This window comes from Vigna unguiculata, chromosome 6 (assembly GCF_037176805.1).
Source record: "Vigna unguiculata cultivar grain cowpea cultivar isolate G323 ecotype 2 chromosome 6, ASM3717680v1, whole genome shotgun sequence".
NCBI lineage: Eukaryota > Viridiplantae > Streptophyta > Magnoliopsida > Fabales > Fabaceae > Vigna > Vigna unguiculata.
In genome coordinates, this window is record NC_140797.1 from 46906587 (window position 1) to 46929443 (window position 22857).

Here is a 22857-nt window from a genome sequence, read left to right on the forward strand (position 1 = left end):
ATTTTGGCCAAGATCCGCCAGTGAATTTAACCCACCTTTTTTGACTCACTTTTAACCCACTCCTTCAATCACCATTAGATAATCTATTTTGATTCTTTCAAGTGATGTGATGATCTAAGGGTGATTGGAGTGGTGGGTTAAGAGTGAGTCAAAAAAGTGGGTTAAAGTATCATTTTCCATCTATCAGATAGAGTCAATGTGGTCAATTCTGTTAAATTGGCCTTAACTTTGATTAAAATAAAATTTAGATTGTCTTCCGCTTCATAATGTGTCACGAGTCAAAATTAAAAGGTCTTAAAGTAAAAAAGGTTTCAAAATTTGAGATGTACAATATATTAAAATTTTGATACACATTCAAATTCTGACAAAATTGAAACAAATAAAGCGGATACTAAATTGAAACAAATAAACATATATGAGTATTAAATTGAAACAAATAGACATATATGGGGATTAAGTTGAAATCAAGACAGTGACACTTGGCAGATACCTTGCCACATGGCGATATCTTGCCACGCGTCACTGACAATGCCACGTGTCACATCAAGGATTTGACATGTGACAATTAAAAAAAATCAAAAAAAAAATTAAAAAATTAAGAAAAAAAAACCAAAGACTGACACATGGCAAGGTACTTAACGGTGTTTGCGAAAACTTAACGGAGGGTACTACATTGATGCAACAAATATGGGTACTAAATTGAGACAAACTTAAAAGTGGGTATCATTTTGAAATTTTGGAACCAAGCTGGATATAGTCCGAGTAATTAAATCAAAAATAAATATAAAATTCAAAAATCAAATAACGTTTTCTTTCTTTTCAGGGTAAAATTTGGAGTTGAAGAAGACATAATAGTTAATTATTTATTTGCAGTTGTGTTTCTATTTTTATAATAAAATAAATATTTAATACAATATTATTAAAAAAAACAATGTTTTTAAACACATAAATTATCTCCACTGCAATTTTTCCCCTTAAATTTACTTTCATTCTTCTTAATCAAAATAACATCACTTATAAACAGATTTGATTTTACTTATCCTATAATTTGTAGGAATTAAATATATGTGGGCTGAGAGATGAGTGATATGATAAGTAAAAGACTTGTTTTTTTGACCCTAAGTTAGACAAAAAAGTAAGTTATGTGTTGCAAATTGGGAATTTTGATTAAATGAATTCAATAAAGTGCACTACTATCGAGATCATAACCAATATCCCTTTGCTTAATAAGACCTGGACAGCATGACTCCTGAAGGGCCCGATATAGATACCCATATAAACTTTGATCCAACACCCAATAAGATATTATAATTAATCACCAACACAATAATCTAATCATATTTATCATGGATTCCAAGAAGGCTTTTCAACATCATAGAAATTTTTAATTATGATTTAAGTATTATGCATACTTTTTCAAACCTTTTTATAATGACACATGCTCTGGAAAATAATTACTACCATACGTGTAAATCACATACTACGATTGTTGATAAATTTAAAATTCCACTTGCTCATAGAATAACACATCTTATGATCCAAACGTATTTTGAATGTTTAAGCGTAACGTTAAGACAATGAACATGTATTACTTAAATAATGAATTCGCTATAGAAAAGAATTTTATATTTTTATTATAAATACTACGTGTATGTATTATGAACATTGTTATTACCATAAATATATTAAGAAAATCATTAAATATACTCATTTTAAATTAAATTGATTATTAAAGAGGGGAGGAAGTGAGATATAGTCAAAGATATTATGGTTGAAGTTTTGTGATGGATGGATTTTTGAAGGATGACGATGAATAATACGTCAAATCAAAACATGCCACATGTGAGTTGTTTTATATTGATTGCGAGAGAGAAATAGAAATGAAAGATGAGCTTGGTGCCACTGCACATGTTAAGTTTCAAAGTGTGAATAAATGCAGCACCAACCATGGCTTCATTCAAACACCTTCTTCTCTTCTCTTTTCTTCTCTTCTCTTCTTCCCTCTCATCATCACAACCCCCACTTTCCCATGTCCCCATTCACTTCAATTCTGGTCAAAAACCTTATTTCAAATATTCAACCCCCACTCTCTTCGCATCATTGCTTCTACGTTCAAACCAATGGGTCCCAACCCTTTCTTTCAACACTGCACGCACCAAACAGATTATTAATGCCTCAAACTCTACTTCTCCACTCACTCCATCTAATTATCTTCAACCAACTTTGACTTCTTATTAATATACAATAACCATCGCAGTTTTCTCAATCTAAGTACTACTAAGCCGCATCACACCGTACTTCGCTTCGTTTCTAATTCAAAACGATCTTTTATCTATTTTTTTTTTCTATTGAGAGTTGAAACCCACGTCATGGCATGTGATGTTTCGGGGCACAGAAGCACACAGTATGCGAAAACCACTAGATGGATGGTTACGACAGAAGCTATCTTCACAACTATTGGGATCTTTCCCTCATTCAGAAACACATCACACGGGTCAAGATTCCTTCCCCATTCTCCCACGCTTTCTTTGACAGCTATCCCAAAGCTGCCTTTGCAATTACATTTTCAAACCAACACCTCTCCTTTTCTCATTCTACTTTCTTCCCTACCATCTCCATCAACACCCCCCTACTCACTACACACTGCATTATTAATTTTGCTAATTATGAATATCACCTCTAATTATAAATGCATCTCTCCTTCACCCACAGTGTCCCACCTCGAATCAATCAAGTTAGAGGCAAGTGGGTCTCTCTAAAATTAATAAAATACACACATATCCAAACACTTTTAAATGTAGCTAAAATTAACTTCACCCGCATTTCAATTCAAATCAATAATTTAAAATTAATTTCTTTAATTGCGGTTTTACTCACCTTTAACCAGCATTCAAGTTTAACTGTGGCAACAATAATTAAAGGATTTGACTCTGGCCAAAAAATGCAGCAAAAGGAAAAGAGAAGAAGCTAGATAGTAGACGAATTAAATCCCAGAACCGTAGCTCATTACTACAACGGATAAAAGTATAACCGCGTTAAAGTCAACCAAAATTCACATTCTTGAATTCAACTCTTTTTCTTTTTTTTTTTCCTGGAGGAAATAAATCAACCTTGTTGCAAACGAAGGAGAAACAGTGGAGATTGGGAAAACGGCATAATTTATACATACAATTAAAGCAGGATTATTCCCTTCTCTCGATAAGCATTACAAATTCTGAACGGATCTCTCTAACCGGCATGAATGGCAATAATAAAACAGAAATTATATAAGAATCTTACATAAAATCCGAAACGGGGCAATAGCAAAGAGAAGCGATTCAAGAAGCGGCGGTGGAAGAAGAAGGAGAAGGAGCTGAGGCTCTGGGAGAGGTGGTGGGGAAGAGAGGGAGCAAGCGGGGTTCGGCGTCTCTGGGGGTAGAAGCGGGAGAGGGGTGCAAGAAGAAACCCTTCTCTTTGATGGCTTTATCTTCGGCTTCGGAGTCCAGGGAAGGAGGCGCGTTGGATCGGTCGAACGGGTCGGGTATGAGGGGCGTTACGGGGCTCAGGACGAGTGCGGGGAAGTCGAGGATGCTGGGCGAGAGCATGTCGGGTTTGCGAGGCGAGAAAAACGAGGTGAGGGGGTTGATGTTGAGGTTGTTCTTCAGGGAGTTCGTCCTCCGCTCGTACAGCTTGAACTGTTGCTTCTTGTTCGGAACGGATTTCATGGGCGGGATGCTGTGGGTCGGGTTCGCCGCGGGTTTCGAGGACGCTTGTTTCGCTGTCTCCGAGGACCCTGTCAGCATTTGGACTACTTGCTTGAACGACGACGTGTCGGCTTGGACGAACGTTGTCGGGTACGGGCTCCCGGGTTCGGATCTAGCCACGGGTTTCGGAGATTGCAGCCCCTGCCATGGTTTCTGATTCTCTTGCTGTCTCGGGGATATGGAATGATTGGAATCCATGGCTGCAACGAGAGAGAAGAAAAAAAAAATAAGGAAGACGAAAAAGAAAGAGATGAGTGAGTAGACAAAAGTGAAGACTAGACGAGACTTTTTTTAAGTTTGTTTTATTTCGTTTAAGAAAAAAAATGAAATGTGTCGTAGAGACCTTAGATTCTTGAACTCCGGTCCCTACGCGCTATCTACTTCTTGTGTGCTACACTGCACTGACAGTGATTACTCATAATACATTGTCTGCACTTTGTACTCTACTTAATACAAATATGTGACATGCAAGATTGGAAACTCTTTCTTTTCCTTCACAATAATTAATGCATGTGTGTATTCAATTGCAAATTATCATGTCCTATTTCTAATTTCCTTTTCTTCTAAATTTCAATTCACCAAACAAACGTATTTTATTTCATATTCATTAAGAATATTATTAAATTCATTTACTGTTTTTTTTTAACTGCACTCAACAAAAATTTTATTTCCTAAACTTCTTTCCTTCAATCATATAGTTTTATTGAAGCTGGTGTTCAAACTTCAGTTTAAAAGTATTTTTTAAAATGATAATGTTGAATTGATCGAAATTCATTAAACATGAATGTATTTTATTACGTTTGACTACAAAAGAACATTTAATAGTAGAAAGACTTTTATGGCAATTTACACATTTATATTAAATTATGTTTAATGATATATCTACGTTAAAACAATTTGTCAGCGTTAATTTGTCTGATTATTGCATAATTTAATGTAGGAAGGGTAACGGAAACTATTTATTATGCATATATCAACTATATTTGATAAGTTCAAATTAAATTTACTTAATTTTAAAACAAAACTTGTGAGCATTAACTGCCTTTGTATTTTAATTCAATTTAATAAAATTTAAACAAGTCTTGTTGTCGCTCTGTGTCTCTGTTTTTGGTAAATAAAATATTTATGAAGCATGCATCATTAGTTGTCTTTTTATTTTTATATATTTATTGTTAAAATACACCATTCATTGTTTGGTATAAAGAGGACAGTGAAAAGAAAGGAAATAAATGGAGGAAAAAAAATATGTCCTCGCTCATTTTTCTTCGTATTCTTCTCGGATATCATAGAATAAGTATTTTTATCCTTTAATGGAATCAAATAAATAAAAGATACCAAATAAATTAAATATAATTTCTTTTTCTTATCTTTTTCATACCAAACCCTGACGTCAATCCTCTCCGCCCAATGTTTCTTCGGGTTGTAATAAATTTTAAATGTTAATATATTTTTTTAACTTAATTTATAAATTTTAAATGAGTTACATTTTTCATTGTTGAGAATTATTTTTTCTGAAGATAATGCAAAATTTTCAAACTGGCCAAAGACTTAGAATATATAAAAATTTTCTTATGCTACAAATTGTATTTTAATGATTGATTCGGAGAAACAAGGAAAAGTAAATATAATATTACAGTCAAGTTAGATTTGCTACTGGAAAGAAATTTATAATAATTTTTTTCTTTTTATGATACGACTAATTAGTTAATAGAATTGTGGTTTTGGAATTCAAGAAAATCCAATTTTTCCAGTCAAAATCTTAATAATATTTTCCCAAAATAACAAATTTTAGAACGAGGAATTGACAATTTTTCTTTTCTTTTCTTTTCAACAACAATGACTGTTGGCTAGTGCCTAAAAGAAACGTTTCTTGAATCTCAAAATATCAGTTTCATATTTTTATATTATTATATTTGAAATAATATACTTTTATTTGAATTGCTTTTAATTAACATTGTTTCTTTTCTTATTAGTGACTATAAAATCCAACATGAAAATGGAAATTAAAAAATAAATAATACACTTTTTTTTATCTTTCCAAGAGATAACTAAAAATACACTTGATAAATTACTTTAAGAATTTCGTGATATGGTACAACTTTTCCTTATAGAAATACAAAGTTAAAAATATCTTTTTCAACAATGAGTGAATTAGTATAATATATAAGGAATGTTAGTATAATACACTGTAAAAGTTTACTTAGTAGCAGGAAAAAAGCAGACAAATTTATATAATTTCAAACAAACTCCATACGTATTTTCGTATAATTTATTGAACTAAATTGTTTCTTAAAACATGACTAATGAAATGAATAAAGATATTATAAAATAAAATAGTTATGCTTTGAAAACCGAACCAATAATTGAACTGGTGAAATCATCTTTTTAGGATTTATTCGTATAAGTGATATGATGTTATAACCTGATAATACTAAAACTAAAAATAATATATTTTATACGTTTTTATCATTTAAAATGCATATAAAACTCAAATATATCATAATATTTTAGATTAAGGTTAACTAATACATAATAGTATTCATTGAAAGTATTAAGGTTTTTGAAAATAAAGTGAGAAATGTTTGATTTTTATATTTTTAAAAAGTCAAAATAACATTTGAAAATATTTTAATAAAAAAAATACTCTTGAGTGACTTTGGATGTATGTTCTTTTTACTGTTTTTTATTTTTATTTTTATTTTTTATTTTGGGACCACTTAAATTGGAGACCAGTTTTGAAGTTATAATAGGCTGAACATTAAATTATTTCACCAATTTCCAAGTTAACGGCCTATTCTATTATGAGTGCAAAGAAAATATTATTCTTAAATTAAAACATATTAGAAGATTGTTTTGGACTTCATATTATTTTATCTTCAAACAATAAGAAATAATTATTCATACATTAAAATCACATTGTAAATTAATTAAAACTTAATTTTAACAGTATTTTGAAATTTTAAACTTAAATATAATTTTGGTCCAGAAAAGGTTTGATTTTACTTTTCTAATAAATTTTATCTTTGATTTCGATTCACAAATATTTGAAATGTTGTGTTGACTCTTAGTATCATTAATTGTATATAATTTTAGCTATACGTTACCGTTTCGTGCTAGGGTAAACAGACTATTCAACAAAGACCTATGAACTCACTTATATTAGGTGAGTTTTTTTAAATAGCAAGTCGAGTCTAAGTTTTATTAAAGCTTATTTCATTAAAAATGTAATTCTTAAACAACTGAAAAAGTTTTTCAAATTTATCACATCAATCTACTTTAAATACATATAAATTTTAAATTTGCGTAGGTAAAATTGTTGAGTTAAATTTTTTATAAAAAATTAAAATAATATATTAATGCCTAGGTAAAAATAATTTTTTTCAGTCATCTATTATTTTTTTATAATAGAATAGTATAGTCATTTTTTTTCTTTTATGAATATGACTATACATAAATGTGTCTAAATTGATTGATAAGAAGTTAGAATGTAGAGAAAGTAAAGACACGCGTTTATAATGTGAGTTGCATTTGAGGAGGTAAAGGATAAAGGATTGAAGATGGGGCCAATGCAGTGACACATAAAGTAAAAAAAAGGGTCAAAAGGGGTTTAATATTTGGCATTGACTAATAGAAACCAATAAAAATCATCTTCATAATGACTCACACTTCATTCATCCTTGTACTCTTTGCCACATCCTATTCATCTCAACACTCCCATCTTTCTTTCCTCACAATAACAAACACCATAACCCTGTTACCTATGCATTTTAATTTAAATTTCTATAACAACTCCTAAGTAATTAGGATCAAAAGAAAACATAAAATACTTGTAGAATTAACTTCACCAAAACTTTTTTTGTAACAAAATTATGACCAAATTATTTTGTAGAATAAATATCATTTCATCTTATAATAATAATATCACATTTTCACCTCATTGGTTAAAGAGAGTTGCATGATAGTAAATTCTTTTATTAATATAAGTACAGCTTATAAATACAGTTTTTACTTAATTAATTCAGGTATTTTTTTTTTCTAGGACAAAATCCATAACAAGCTGTGAAACTCTACAATATGTAAATATAAATTGAATCACTTAACTAAAGAATATATAAAATCATGAAGTGAGGAAAGATATTTTTATATAAAATACCTATATTTCTAATAGTGAGCTTAAGTACCCACCTCACAAAAATAAGAAATTATAGAAAAAGAGCATTTAATATTTTAGAAAAATTTGAAATAAAGATATGAAAATATTATTTAAATATATATGTTATTATTGACAAATTTATTAAAAATAGTTTTTTTTTTCTGAATTGAAATGCATCCCATATTTAACAATATCACAATTATTTTTGTTGCCGTTGAGCTTTATGCTAGATTTATCTAACCATTACCAGATCTGTATTTTGTCCTGATTAGGGACATTTGTTCAGAATCGTTTTAGAAATAAATTTACTTTTAAAAAAAATTAAAATATTTTGTATATCATTACATTTGTAAGAAATTAATTTCTATCATTCTTTTTCAAATACATTAACTAATACATAAGTTAATTTCAATTTTAACTATATAAAAATAATTTTATTTATCTTTCTGAATTGTAAAAGAGAGTTTATAGAAGAGTTCCGTTCAAAAAGATCCTAGAGTTTCGATATGGACCAAACTTTTTTTAACAACTTAGCATTCGTTATTCCAAGGTTCACTTTTTCATATAATAATATTACTTTTTCCATAAAAACAAAGGGAATTATACGATATCTAAAATTATAACATACACACTTGAGTCAAGGAAAAAAGGTAAAATTCCATTCACATGTGTGTTTTCCCGATAAGTTTTCTTAAGTACTTCAACTTTGCTTTTTTTTACATAGCAATTTGTTATTTGAGTTACTTTTACACATTCTTCTCAATCTACTTCTATTTCAATTTAATCTATTTCTATTTCAATTTTAGGTAGTAACCTAAATTGGAAATGAAATTTACATAAGTTAGTAAGTTCTACATAAATTTAATTTGATAATAAAAATGTTTTAGTATAAAGCATATTATCTCATGTTCAATTTCAATTAACCTAATTATATTGAAACTATTATAAGAAAATTAAAGACATTAATATTGGGGGCTTCTCCATGCACCTCCAATAATCTCTCCTGTACTCCCAAAACCAAATTCATTTCCATCTTTGCCCATGGTAAAAAATAATAGTTACTCAGTCTTTTTCACCGCATATCATCTGCACCCCCAAAACCATACACCCTCAACTTTTGCGGATCCCCAGCCTCCGCACGCAGCCTCCCCATACAGTCTTCTTCTCCGGAGCGTGCACGCACTGTTCTTCTCCCCAGCCTCCGCACGCAGCCTCCCTTTTCTCCTTTTCTCCTTTCGCGCAACTCCACAGGCCCCTATCTTCTCCATTTGCGTAGTTAAGTAGTGTTGTTATTTATATTTTAATTGATTTTAACGATAGATTACAAGATCCATGTCGTCGTTTTAATATTTCACCGAACCGTTTCTAACATGCGTGAAACGGAACACACATTCCGTTTAGGTTTTTTTTTTTGTTTTTTTTTTACCGAAACGGAATGTGAAATCCGTTTCCTAGGAAGGTGAAACGGAACACACAATCCGTTTCTTACTCTTTTTTTTTATTTTGACTGAAACAGAATGTGGAATCCGTGTTGGAGGACGTTGAAACGGAATATGGAATCCGTTTTGGTGTTTTTTTTTTGTTTTTCCCCGAAACGGAGTGTGAAACCCGTTTTAGCGTGATCAAGTATGTTTTAATAGAACCATAATCCCTATTTCCTTAAACTGGTTGGAGAGGTGGAGAGAAGAGTGTTAATGATTGAATGTGAATTGATAAAGGAACACAGCCTAAGGGAAGAGTGGGGTGTGTGCATGATTGATGTGCCATGGGGTGCAATGAGAGAGAGAGTGGCCAATAAAGTGCTTCAGAATGGATGACAATAGGGAGGCGCGTGGGATAAGTGAGGGTGGAGGGTAGCCACAAAGGGGTGGATACTGTAACTGAGATTGAGAGCAGAAAGAGCAGAGAGAGATTTGGGAGACGGAAAACACATTCCGTTTCATTATTATTATTTTTTATACGGAAACGGATTGTGGAATCTGAGTCGGAGGAAGCTAAAACGGAACGTGGAATCCGTTTTGGTGGTTTTCTTGGTTTTTCACCGAAACGGAGTGTGAAATCCGTTTTAGCATGTGATTACGTAATTAACATTGTTGAATGTAATTAAGGAGTGAGTGCTGCAATACTCTTCATCTGCCATATGTGTAGCTACCTATCTTTGCTTGATTTGCAGAAACAGATGAAAAAAATGGTTCTGTTGTGTGTGAATTTGGGAAGCTTGGTGTTATATATATATATATATATATATATATATATATATATATATATATATATATATATATATATATATATATATATATATATATATATATATATATATAATGGCAGAACTTGCGTTAGGCTGAGGATTTGGTAATCTTACTTAACATTTAATTCATTAATTTACCACCAATATATATATATATATATATATATATATATATATATATATATATATATATATATATATATATATAATGGCAGAACTTGCGTTAGGCTGAGGATTTGGTAATCTTACTGAACATTTAATTCATTAATTTACCACCAACTTAAATGACACTGTATGGTACATTTAATACTTATTTAGATTAATAGGTGCTTGTTTAATATTAAACGTATAAATAATATAAATATATGAGCAGCATTAATTGATATAGATTATTTATAGAAAATAAACATATATATTTTCTTCTTTTTTTAGTTTTTCCCTCAGATTTTTGTTTTTATTTACTCTTTTCATTTTTTTATAGTTTAAAATTTTTCTTTTTTTTACATAAACCGAGAAAATTATCTCTTTTTTATAGAGTGATGAGACAACATATTGTAAAGCAAAATTTAATATTTCATTTTAAAGAAAGGTATTTTGATCTTTTCAACACACGTAGAGGGCATGCCGAAATTATGAAAGTATAAGAAACTTGTGGATTTGGCACACCATGTTAGATACAAAACTAAAAGTACACTTGAGAGTTTTTTAAGGCTTTTCCATTGAGAAAATAACAGTACAATTGTAGTAAAAAAACTCTAAAAAATACGTATATTCCTATACTTAGAATAAACCATGTTTCAACATCACTGTTTCTTTGCGAGCATTTATGCCTACAAAGTTGTAACTACATTCACTATGCATGGACTCACAAATTTGCAGGACGCTTTGTAAGAACACTTGGTTGAATAGATACACACACGGCTATATGTAAACAAATGCAACACTAAGCATTTCAACAGCCTCTTTAAGCCCTCTCGCCTCTAATTCTACGTGCAAGTTGAGTATCTTTGGACATAATGGTAACCCTGTTGGCGTGAATGGCGCAGAGGTTGGTGTCCTCGAACAATCCCACAAGATAGGCTTTAGCGGCTTCTTGGAGAATATATATATACACCCGGAGAGGAAAAAGAGAATAGCGGGGGAATTGTGAAAGCCTCTTCTAAAATATGAGAAGGAGAAGGCAATCGCATAGCCGTTGATGAAGAGGGAAATCAACAGTTACGAGTACTTTAAAGTAGGGGCACTAGGATCGCGATCCGTAGTTTAAAATTTCTGGGAAACTGAATACGAATTCCATTTCATAAAATTGTGAAACGGATTCTGTAATCCGTTTCAAAAAAAATTCGCATTTTTTTTTTGAAACGGATTACAGAATCCGTTTCACAATTTTATGAAACGGAATTCGTATTCTGTTTTCCACAAAATTTTATTTTTTTCCCAAACAGCTTACGTAAGCCGTTTCCTAAAGGTGTGAAACAGATGCCGGAATCCGTTTCATAAAGATTACGTGTTGTTTTTTTGAAACGGGATGTGGAAGCTGTTTGCAGAGAAGTTGGCGACGCAGTAAATGAAATTTACTGCGTCCCTACCCACTTTCACCACTATCTTAATGAAAGGCATAATTGTAACTTTTGGGGATACAGAAAAAGTGTTGGAGGTGCAGGGAGAAGCGCCCTTAATATTTCGAGATTATTAATTATTTGTACCTGTAAAAAAGCCCTAGAGCACCTAGTTGGGCCAATATTAGAATAATTGGCAATAAAAAAAACGCGAGAATATCATTAATTCACAATACTCTAGTTAAAAAATATCAGGTAAGTGTAATGATTTAATCTGTGAAAATATATTTTTTTCAAAATAGTTTTTAAATGTGAGTAAACAAAAAAAATAAATTTTGAAAGCAGTTTTTAACTTTTACTTTTTCAAACTAAACTCTTATTCACCCCAGTTAAAATGCACTTTAACTCATATATATAACTGTAAGGACACAAAATAATTTTACATTTTAATTTATTATTATTTATTTTATTTCATTTATTAAATCTATTATAAACTTTAAAAAATTCCCACAAATCCATCCATTTTCACTTTCAAATTTTTTAAAAGAAATACAAACTTTACTTATAAATTTACTCATTGGTACTTAAATATATCCTCACAAAAAAAAATAAAGTCTCAAGTTTCCTATAAAATTGTGTTGTTTCCTTAATATTTTACAAAAAAATACAATATTTGGTCCTAATAAAAAAATGGATGTGAGAATAAATAAGAATACATACTTGCTGTAAAGAGATATATTTATATGTTTAGAAAAATAAAATTTGGTACAAGGAAAATTTTGCTTAAATAGTTTAAATGAATAAGTTAAAAACGATTCGGCATGCCTACGATATCTTCTCAAGAACTGAATAAAAAGGCGTATATATTACAGTTAAATCTATTTATCAAGAAGATGTGGTAGTTTAGCAGTAATTCAATGTAACTCCAAATATATCGAGTTTGATTTTTTTAGTAGACACTTTCTTTTTCGGACACTGCACTTTGCACACAAAAGTAAAACCTTCTAACCTGAAAAGCAATGAATCTTTCTTACAAGCTAGAAATTATATTTATATATTCCACCTAACATGAGGGAATTGACAAAAAACATCTATTCCTCAATTTCTTGATTGGCTTACGAGTATTTCACCGTTTGCTGTGCAACTTATAAAGCTGATGATTTTTTTATTACTCCCACAATTTCTGTAATTAATTTCCCTATTCGAGTCTCACATGGCATATAAGATAGTATAATTGTATCAAACAAATTACAAGATATAAAGCATGTTTTTTCATACTAATTTGGTCGTTTACAGTAGATAGACCGCACGATAACACATTAAACTTGCCAACATGGAAACTTGTAAACCACAATAATTTAGAGCCCAATTGAGTGTATCACAATTTTGTAAGATTTGGAATTTGGTGATTCCACTTGAAATGCTAAGGTCTAATTAATCATAAACGGCTGTAGCATAAAAAAAAAACTCAAAGTTCAGATTCTAAGTTTTGGTTCAAAGGAAGTTAATTGCAAAATTTTGGCCGTCAAAGGATGTATAAAGAAAACTATTCTGAGCGCGATCTGGATCCCAAATGAACGGCCATCAACTCCGATACACAACTGACCTGCACCGTCCCCAAAAATCACTCATCCATGAGTAAATAATGTCAACAGAATACAAGATTGAAATTGAGACTTCTGCAACATCTAACGATTTTAAACTGCAAGATTTCATTATCAATCTATAACCATTTAATATACTAAAGCCTAATAGAAAATGACAACGAAATAAGAATGTAACATATGATACTTCGACTTCCGTCTATCCAGTAGGCAGACTCAGTTTGGTCATGCTACCACCACAATTACAACTTCTCTAAAAATTAAGTTTCACTCGAAAGCAACACCAAATATGCTTTTGCAAACTCGGCTTATAAAATGAAATCGATTGAAACTTAAATTTGACGACTGTGATCCAAACATTAACTAAGATGACCACAGAGACGTTCAGTAAAAATTAATTGAACTTGGACGGCTGAGGTGTAAATCATGAGAAAGTAAATGTCAGCAAGACAAAACCAAGGCTTATGAAAATATTTGCAAGAAATCTTCACATTTTATGTTTAGATTCAATTAGGAACATAAGTAGCTAGGTAACAGACATGACTGACTACTAATGCCAGCCTGATGTTTTAAGGGACAGTCTTGACAACGTGATAAATGTATAGCAGATTGCCGAACCCGTTATCCTCACCTCAAGAGATTAAATCGAAAAAGTAAAGATGCATAGAAAGCTCCTACCACTAGAATCCCAAATGATCCGTACCTAAGGAAGATTTAAAATTTTAATCACTAGGAATTCATGAAATTTTCTTGTTTACATGAGAAAGGTATTCCCAATACTCAACCCACTTAAACGCAGCTGTCCGATACTAATACTAGAAATGTGACTTAATATCTTTGAACATTACTATTTGGAACAGGAGCATCACAAGCAAATCAGGTAATAGACACTTCGACCATCAATAATATACGAACTTGACAGTGCAAATAAATAATGATAAGGAAGAGTAGCAATGACTAGAAGACTCTATTATAAAAAGATACGAACTGAAACCAACATGCACAACTCCAAATATTATAAAGGAACATACAACTATTACATCCAAAAAAACTACAAAAAAACACAAATCTGAACTTGATGGAAGAGTCGGAGAACAGAGTACGCAACTTCTTATCCCCCGCCCACTCCCAAAAATAGGGTATGAAGTAAATTCAATTACCTCTCAAGCTTGAACGTCTATCGGCTTATCTTCAACATCATTTGTGGTAGCAGCTTCTGCCCCCTCAGTACCCTCCGCAGGAGGCTGAACTTGTTCATCCTCCGGAAGTGGCTCCTCCACATAGTCATTTTCAAACGCATCGGCCGGAACCTCATAAATCCTAACTTGAGGCTTGGACGGGTCCTTCACAAGAACATATTTTCCCTCGTTCAATTTCATGCACAAATCAACTATAGACTTCACAATACCCCACATATTAGCAGTATTCAAATTGATCTGTGCTGCAAAGTCCCTGGGCTTGTACCCTACCACAGCCAAAATCACATGATTAAAATGATCACGGGGATGAATCCTAGACACATACCCCAACTTCATCATATCCGCGCTAGCCAAAAGAGCCTGAGCAGTCCACTTAGCCAACTTATTTGCATTGTTTTTAAGCTCAGTGGCCAACACGGCACCCCTCTGAGTCTCCAACTTCTGCCTCCAATCCACACCCGAATACTTAGGATCAAACTCATTCAAAGCATTCAAAGTAAGGAACGACCGCTGCTTATTCACATCAACCACACTGTGCACCTCACACCTCGCAACAAGATACATATCATCATCAAGCTTCCACCTCCTATACCTATAAGCGACAGAAGCAACCTCCTCACCCTCATTAGCAAAAGGATTAGCCTCATCAAAAGTAACCTTGTTCCCATCCCTGATCAGAACCTGCTGCGAGAAATTCTGGTTAATATAGGCAGCCTCAACGCTCAACGAATGAGCAGAGTTAATATCATCCTTAGCCTCAGGCAGGGGCTCCTGAGAAGTCTCGTGAACGGAAAGCAAATCAAGCTGCGACCCATCGCGCTTGTCAAAGAAAAGCTTGTTCCCAACACGCTGAACGACAATATCCCAAGAATAAACAGACCTTGGGGCACACATGAGAGTGGAGAGAATTGTGTCGGTGGCAAAAACAGTGGCTTTGTCCTCGTTCGCGAGTCTGCGAATAACAGGGTCGTCAGTAGTGGTGACCTTGAAGAAGTTCCGATTCTTGAAACGTTCAAGGCGGCGTTCGTTTTTGGGTGTGATGCGATCGTAGGAACGATCGTAGTATTCGAGAGCACCGCAGAGGAGAAGGTCTTCAGGCTCGGGAACGGTGAAGGAGAGTTTAGAGAACGTGGAGAAGGGGATCTGGTCGTGCATGTTCCATTCCGGTTGGATATCCACAGAGGATTTGAAAACAGCGGCTTCACGGCGCGGCGCATTAGGGTTTGAGCGGTTCATGTGGTATAGCCTATCGCGACGAGCGCGTTCCTTCTCCTGTTCGCGTTTTCGGGCTTCGACCTCCTCGTCACGGCGCTGCGGAAGCTGACGCTGCTGCTGGAAACGCCACTTAGGGCCGAATTTGGGGCGCGGTGGAGGCTTGCCGTCGACGAGACGGAACGAGGCGTCGTCATCAGCGGAGGCCGGGAAGGAGTCATCGTTGGTGAAGTCGAAGACGGAATCGGCGGGGTTCTTGGAGCGGGTCGGGTTGTTAAAATTGCGGGTCCAGTCGGCGATGCGGCCCAATTTGTCTGAGCGGGAGAAGGGAGCAAAGGGGACATTGAGAGGAAGGTTGCTGGAACCGCCGGCGGCCGCTGTTTCCGGTGGTCCCCACCCGTCGGAGTTGAACGGAACCGCTCCCACGTCAAAGGCTTTTCCCATTGGCTCAATGCAAAGTGTTGAATCTGAGGAACAGATTGGTGTGCTCTGAGAGCAAAAGACTAGTGAGGAACCCTAGTTCAGAAAGCAGATTTTATACAATGTTTGTGTTACGTGTTTACCCTTACCAATTGTTTTATTTACTTATTGTATGTGTGGGCTGGGCTAGAAACTAATCACCCTTGGATTTTCGGCTTTTGCTTCCTGGATCCCCCAGTTTCCTCTCCCACCTCCTCAAATCTTTGGAATAACAATTTTGTTTTCCATTAAAATGACTTTTGAACTATGTATTTTGGAAATTTTCCTAAACATGTTTTCCACAAGTTTTTATAATAATATATTTTGAATGGAATATGAAATTTGCAGAACATGATCTCTTAAATGTATGAAATAAATAAATTTTTTGAAATTAACTTTTCAATATACACACAATATCTTAATTTTTTATTGTTAATGGATATTACAGGTAATATAATATCTGTATTTGACTTAATTATAAAAATTATTTGTTATCGATCATATTTGTGAGCATCCATTTTAAGTATTTATTTATTATCTATATCAAGTTTTATTAATGAATAATATATGTTGATATGAATATTTTTGTAATTTCCCTCTTCCATAACCATCACCTAAGTGGACAAGGTGTTTTAAGGCGAAAGATACAAACTTAAAAAAAAATACTTTAAAATGGATTACATACAATTAAATTATATGTAATTGAATTGTCTTTATTTTTTTAATTAGTGAAAACACAGGTGTTGTTGTTGCATGTGTTCATAATTTTTAATTTTTATTTGAATTTAAGTTAAGATTAATAATATTTAATTTTAAAATATATATAATAAATTTCAAAATAGTTATTAAATAGAATAATTGTTAAAAAAAGTTTTTTCGAATAACGGTCAAAATATAAGGGATTACAGTTAAAGATAAACTAATTATAAAATAATTAATTTTTAAAATAATAATTAAGAATAAAATTAGAAAATAAAAAGTGAACACAAAAGAGGAAATCATCTTTATCTATTAGATGGAACACAAAAGTCGGTCAAAACTAATTACATTTCTCTATGTATACACAATATTTCCTTAAAATAATGTAACATTTAGATTTTTTTTTTCAATGTATATAAATTATTTTCTTGACAGACTTAAATATATACGGCACAAATCATACTTTAATTTACAAAAATTATAATTTAATAAAATAAAATTGATGCATGTGTTTGAATTTTTTTTTTTCATACTTTTAAATCAACATCAATTTGAACCATGGAAATATGTGAAATAAAAAAAATTATTAAAGTAAAAAAAAAAACTAAACTATTTACAATAAAAATTAAATATTAAAGTGAAAAAAAATTAAACTATTTACAATAAAAATTAAATATTAAAGTAAAAAAGTAATAAAAATTAAATAGTATTGTTTTATCGTTTATTTTTAAAAAATTAAACTTTTATCGGTTAATTGCTCATTAATTGAATAATGTATTTTATTTTCTTATTTTTATTCAAAGGTCTCTTATCTTAAACACTGCGCATACCCCATTTTTTAATTAAATCATCACCATTGAGACAATGATCGTGAGCTTCTCATCCCCCTCACTACTATATAAGGTCATGCCGCTTTGCTCTCGTCATTCCACATTACCACATTCACTGCAATTCTAACACCTCACACCCCACCCAACTGATATGTTTTTGTTTGAACCTTAACTCTAACTAACATTTTATCATTCTCTTATATGTCTTTTTGCATTTTTCCCATTTTTTTATAGTCGTTGTTTCACTACTCCCATTTCAACTTTTTTTTTCATCATCTTATAATATTTTTCTTAAATATTTAGACTTTAACCAATTTCGGAACTCTATGTTCTTCATTTTGACGAAATAGTTATTTGTATGGAAGGTGAATACAAACCAATATAAGCTTGTCCTTTGAATGTTTTTTTATTGAAAGTATACAATTTGTTTATGTTTGTTTATACACTTGCTATATATAATTTGAGGAAAAACATTATGTTTCAATTGTTTAAGAGAGACTTCACGATTGTGGTGTTGGTGTTCAAAAAACTTTTGGGTGTGACATATTTTACGCATGTTACAAAAGCGACTCTTCTTTGCTCTATATTAATTAATTATGAAAGTGTGAAATTTTCCCTTAAATTTCCTTCTCCTTTTTTTAAGGTGTTTTAAAATTTAGCAAAACCAAAGAGTATTTCAGTTCCGTTCGAATCGGTTAAGTTCAGTTCAGTTCGGTTAAGTTAAGTTCAATTTTATTCAATTCGATTCGGTTCGGTTCGTTTCAGTTCGGTTTAGTGTGGTTAAGTTCGGTTCAATGTGGTTCGGTTCGGTTCGATCCAGTCCGGTTTGGTTCGATCCGTTTCGGTTCGGTTCAGTTCGATCTGGTTCGGTTCAGTTCAATTCGATTCGGTTCGGTTCAGTTCAATTCAATAAGAATATATAATGAATTTTTAAAATAGTTGTTAAATGTAAAATTAAAAAAGTAAAATATGTACATATGAGAAGTTTTTAAAACATTGTTGAAGACAAAAGAGGTTTTTAGGCTAACCGTTGAAAGTAAACTATTTATAAAATAATTAATTTTTAAAATAATAATTAAGGGTAAAATTAGAATAACGAAATATGGACACAAAAGAAGATATCCTCTTTATATATTGTTATAAATGAAAAAAACTAGTTTAACTAAATTTAACTATGATTATCTGTATTATAATAAAGTAACAAAAAAAACTAAATTATTTATAATAAAAATTAAATATAAAAGAAAAAATAATATTTTTATTCATCGTCTTATAATATTTTTCTTAAATATTTAGGATTTTACCAATTTCGGAACTCTATGTTCTCCACTTTCACAAAATAGTTACTTTTGCGAGAGGTGAATACAAACATTTTTAAGCTTATCCTTTGAATTTTGTTTATATTGAAAGTATACAGTATGTCTATGTTTTTGTTTATACACTTGATATATTTAATTTGGGAAAAACATTATGTTTTAATTGTTTATTTGTTTAAGAGGGACCTCACGATTGTGGTGTTGGTGCTGAAAAAACTTTTGGGTGTGACATTTTTTACGCACATTACAAAACAACTCTCATTTTGCTCTATATTAATTAATTATGAAAGTGTAAAATTTTTTCTTAAATTTTCTTTTTTTAAGGGGATTTAAATTAAGTAAACGTAAAGAGTATTTATGTTCAATTCAGTTCAGTTCAATTTGGTTCAGTTCGTTTAGTTTCAGTCCAGTTTGGTTCATTGTGGTTCGGTTCGGTTCAGTTCGGTTTAGTGCGGTTCAGTTCGGTCCAGTCTGGTTCGATTCGGTCTGGTTTGGTTCGGTTCGGTTTAGTGCGGTTTGGTTCGGTTCGGTCTGGTCCAATTCGGTATGGTTCGATTCAATTTGGTTCAGTGAGGTTCGGTTCTGTCTTATTCGGTTCGGTTCAGTTCAATTTGATTTGGTTCAGTTCAATTTTGTTCAATAAAGAATATATAATGAATTTTTAAAATAGTTGTTAAATGTAAAATTAGAAAAATAAAATATGTACATAAAAGAAGTTTTTAAAACAAATGTTGAAGACAAAAGAAGTTTTGAGGCTAATGGTTAAAAGTAAACTATTTATAAAATAATTAGTTTTTAAAATAACAATTAAGGGTAAAATTGGAATAACGAAATATGGACACAAAAGAGAGTATCCTCTTTGTATATTACTAGCGTAAACATGTGTGTACGCATTTTTTGAATTATATTTATAATTGATGATATTGTAATGTTATTAAGTTAATGAACAAAATAAAAGTATATTTATAAAAATTAAAGTGAAATGTATGGAGAAAATATGAGAAAAATAATTGTTGATGAATAGTAGGAGAAAAAAGAAAAAAAAGAAAAGTAAATAGTTTTATAAAAACTTGTAAAATTAACTGTTAATTCTTAAAAATTTAATAAATAATTAAATTGTAAAGGGTAAAGTTGAAATTATGAAATGTTGACACAAAAGAGGAAATCCCCTTTATATATAGTTATAGATGATATTATAATGTTATTAAGTTAATGAACAAAATAAAAGTATATTTATAAAAATTAAAGTGAAATGTATGGAGAAAATATGAGAAAAATAACTGTTGATGAATAGTAGTAGAAAAAAGAAGAAGGAGATAAGTAAATAGTTTTATAAAAACTTATAAAATTAACCGTTAATTTTTAAAAATTTAATAAATAATTAAATTGTAAAGGGTAAAGTTGGAATTATGAAATGTGGACACAAAAGAGGGGATCTCCTTTATATATAGTTATAGATTATTATTATTGAAGAAAAAAATTAGTCTAACAAACTTAATTTGATTATCTGTATTATATTAAAGTAATAAAAAAACTAAACTTTTTATATTAAAAAATAAATATGAAAGAAAAAAAATTAATTTTTTTTCATCGTCTTGTAATATATTTCTCAAATATTTAGGCTTTTACAAATATTGGAAGTCTATGTTCTCCACTTTGGCAAAGTAGTTATTTTGTGAAAAGTGAATACAAACATGTTTAAGCTTGTCCTTTGAATGTTTTTTTTTTATTGAAAGTATACAGTTTGTTTATGTTGTTATTTATACAATTGCTGTATTTAATTTGGGGGAAAACATCATGTTTTAATCATTTAAGAGGGATCTCACAATTGTGGTGTTGGTGCTGAAAAAACTTTTCGGTGTGACATTTTTTACGCACATTACAAAGCAACTCTCTTTTTGCTATATATTAATTAATTATGAAAGTGTAAAATTTTTCCTTATATTTTCTCCTCTTTCTTTGAAGGGTTTTTAAAATTCAGCAAAAGTAAAGAGTATTTATGTTCAATTCAGTTCAATTCAATCTAGTTTAGTTCGGTTCGGTTCATCCGGTTTGGTTCAATGCGGTTCGGTTCGGTTTAGTACGGTTTAGTTCGGTTCGGTTCAGTTCGGTTCAGTTTAGTGCAGTTTGGTTCGGTCCGGTCTGGTTCAAATCAGTCTAGTCCGGTTCGGTTCGATTTAGTGTGGTTCGGTTTGATTCGGTCTGGTCCGGTTTGGTATGGTTCAATTTGATTTGGTTCAGTGCGGTTCGGTTCGGTCTTATTCGATTCGGTTCAGTTCAGTTCAATTTGGTTTGGTTTGGTTCAAGTTTGTTCAATAAAGAATATATAATGAATTTTAACAATAGTTGTTAAATGTAAAATTAGAAAAATAAAATATGTACCCAAGAGAAGTTTTTAAAACAATTGTTGAAGACAAAAAAAGTTTTTAGGCTAATGGTTAAAAGTAAACTATTTATAAAATAATTAGTTTTTTAAATAAAAATTAAGGGTAAAATTGAAATAACGAAATATTGACACAAAAGAAGGTATTATCTTTATATATTGTTATAAATAACTAATTTGGATCAAACAAAAGAGGGTATTCTCTTTATATATTGTTATTAATGAAAAAAATTAGTCTAACTAAACTTAACAATGATTATCTGTATTATATTAAAGTAACAAAAAAAAAACTAAACTATTTATAATAAAAATTAAATATGAAAGAAAAAATAATTTTTTTCATCGTCTTATAATATTTTTCTTAAATATTTAGGCTTTTACCAATTTCGAAACTCTATGTTCTCCACTTTGACAAAATAGTTATTTTCGTGAAAGGTGAATACAAACATTTTTAAACTTGTCCTTTGAATGTTGTTTTTAATGAAAGTATACAGTTTGTTTATGTTACTATTTATACAATTGCTATATTTAATTTGGGGAAAAATATTATGTTTCAATTGTTTAAGAGGGATCTCACGATTGTGATGTTGGTGCTGAAAAAAAATCTTCGGTGTGAAATTTTGTACGCACATTACAAATCGACTATCCTTTTGCTTTATATTAATTAATTATGAAAGTGTAAAATTTTTCCTTCAATTTTCTCCTCTTTTTTTGAAGGGGTTTTAATATTCAGCAAAAATAAAGAGTATTTATGTTCAATTCAGTTCGGTTAGTTTCAGTTCGGTTCGATCTGCTTCGGTTCATTGCGGTTCAGTTCGGTTTAGTGTTGTTAGGTTCAGTTCAGTTCAGTGCGATTCGGTTCGGTTTAGTGCGGTTCAGTTCGGTTTAGTGTGGTTCGATTAGGTCTGATTCGATTCGGTTTGGTTCGGTTCAATTTCGTTCAATAAAAAATATATAATGAATTTTAAAAATAGTTGTTAAATGTAAAATTAAAAAAATAAAATATGTACGTTAGAGAAATTTTTAAAACAACTGTTGAAGACAAAAAATGTTGTTAGACTAATGGTTAAAAATAAATTATTTATAAGATAATTATTTTTTTAAATAACAATTAAGGCTAAAATTAGAATAACGAAATAAGGACACAAAGAAAATAAAATTAGTTTTTTAAATAAAAATTAGTTTTATTTAAGAAAATATTAATAATATAAAAAAATAATTTAATAAAATCTGATAAAAGTATTATTTGATTTTCCTTCCTTAGAATAAGTTCACAGTAATCTTCAATTCTATATTTGGTTCACAAGGTCTGCCTGACAGAACACTAAAATAAGACTACTTTCCGTTCCGTGAAACAAGGAGACAGAATCAGACCATATGCATTTGCTTACTGTCTAGCTGGTACAATGCAATTCTATTTTGCATCCTCCATCATACTTATATGTAGACTAA

The 22857-nt window shown here is 31.1% G+C and overlaps 2 protein-coding genes across 2 annotated transcripts; both read right to left on the reverse strand.

Moving 5' to 3' along the window:
• Window positions 1-3141: 3141 nt before the first annotated feature.
• On the reverse strand, window positions 3142-4220 carry LOC114186998 (VQ motif-containing protein). Its single transcript, XM_028075095.2, has 2 exons — window positions 4087-4220; window positions 3142-3943 (listed from the first exon to the last, which is right to left on the reverse strand). The coding sequence occupies exon 2, from the start codon at window positions 3939-3941 to the stop codon at window positions 3318-3320; it is 624 nt and encodes a 207-aa protein (XP_027930896.1). The 5' UTR covers window positions 3942-3943; window positions 4087-4220; the 3' UTR covers window positions 3142-3317.
• An 8731-nt stretch (window positions 4221-12951) lies between these two features.
• On the reverse strand, window positions 12952-16236 carry LOC114187875 (Eukaryotic translation initiation factor 3 subunit 7 (eIF-3)). Its single transcript, XM_028076263.2, has 2 exons — window positions 14468-16236; window positions 12952-13309 (listed from the first exon to the last, which is right to left on the reverse strand). The coding sequence occupies exon 1, from the start codon at window positions 16160-16162 to the stop codon at window positions 14471-14473; it is 1692 nt and encodes a 563-aa protein (XP_027932064.1). The 5' UTR covers window positions 16163-16236; the 3' UTR covers window positions 12952-13309; window positions 14468-14470.
• Between the last annotated feature and the right edge of the window lie 6621 nt (window positions 16237-22857).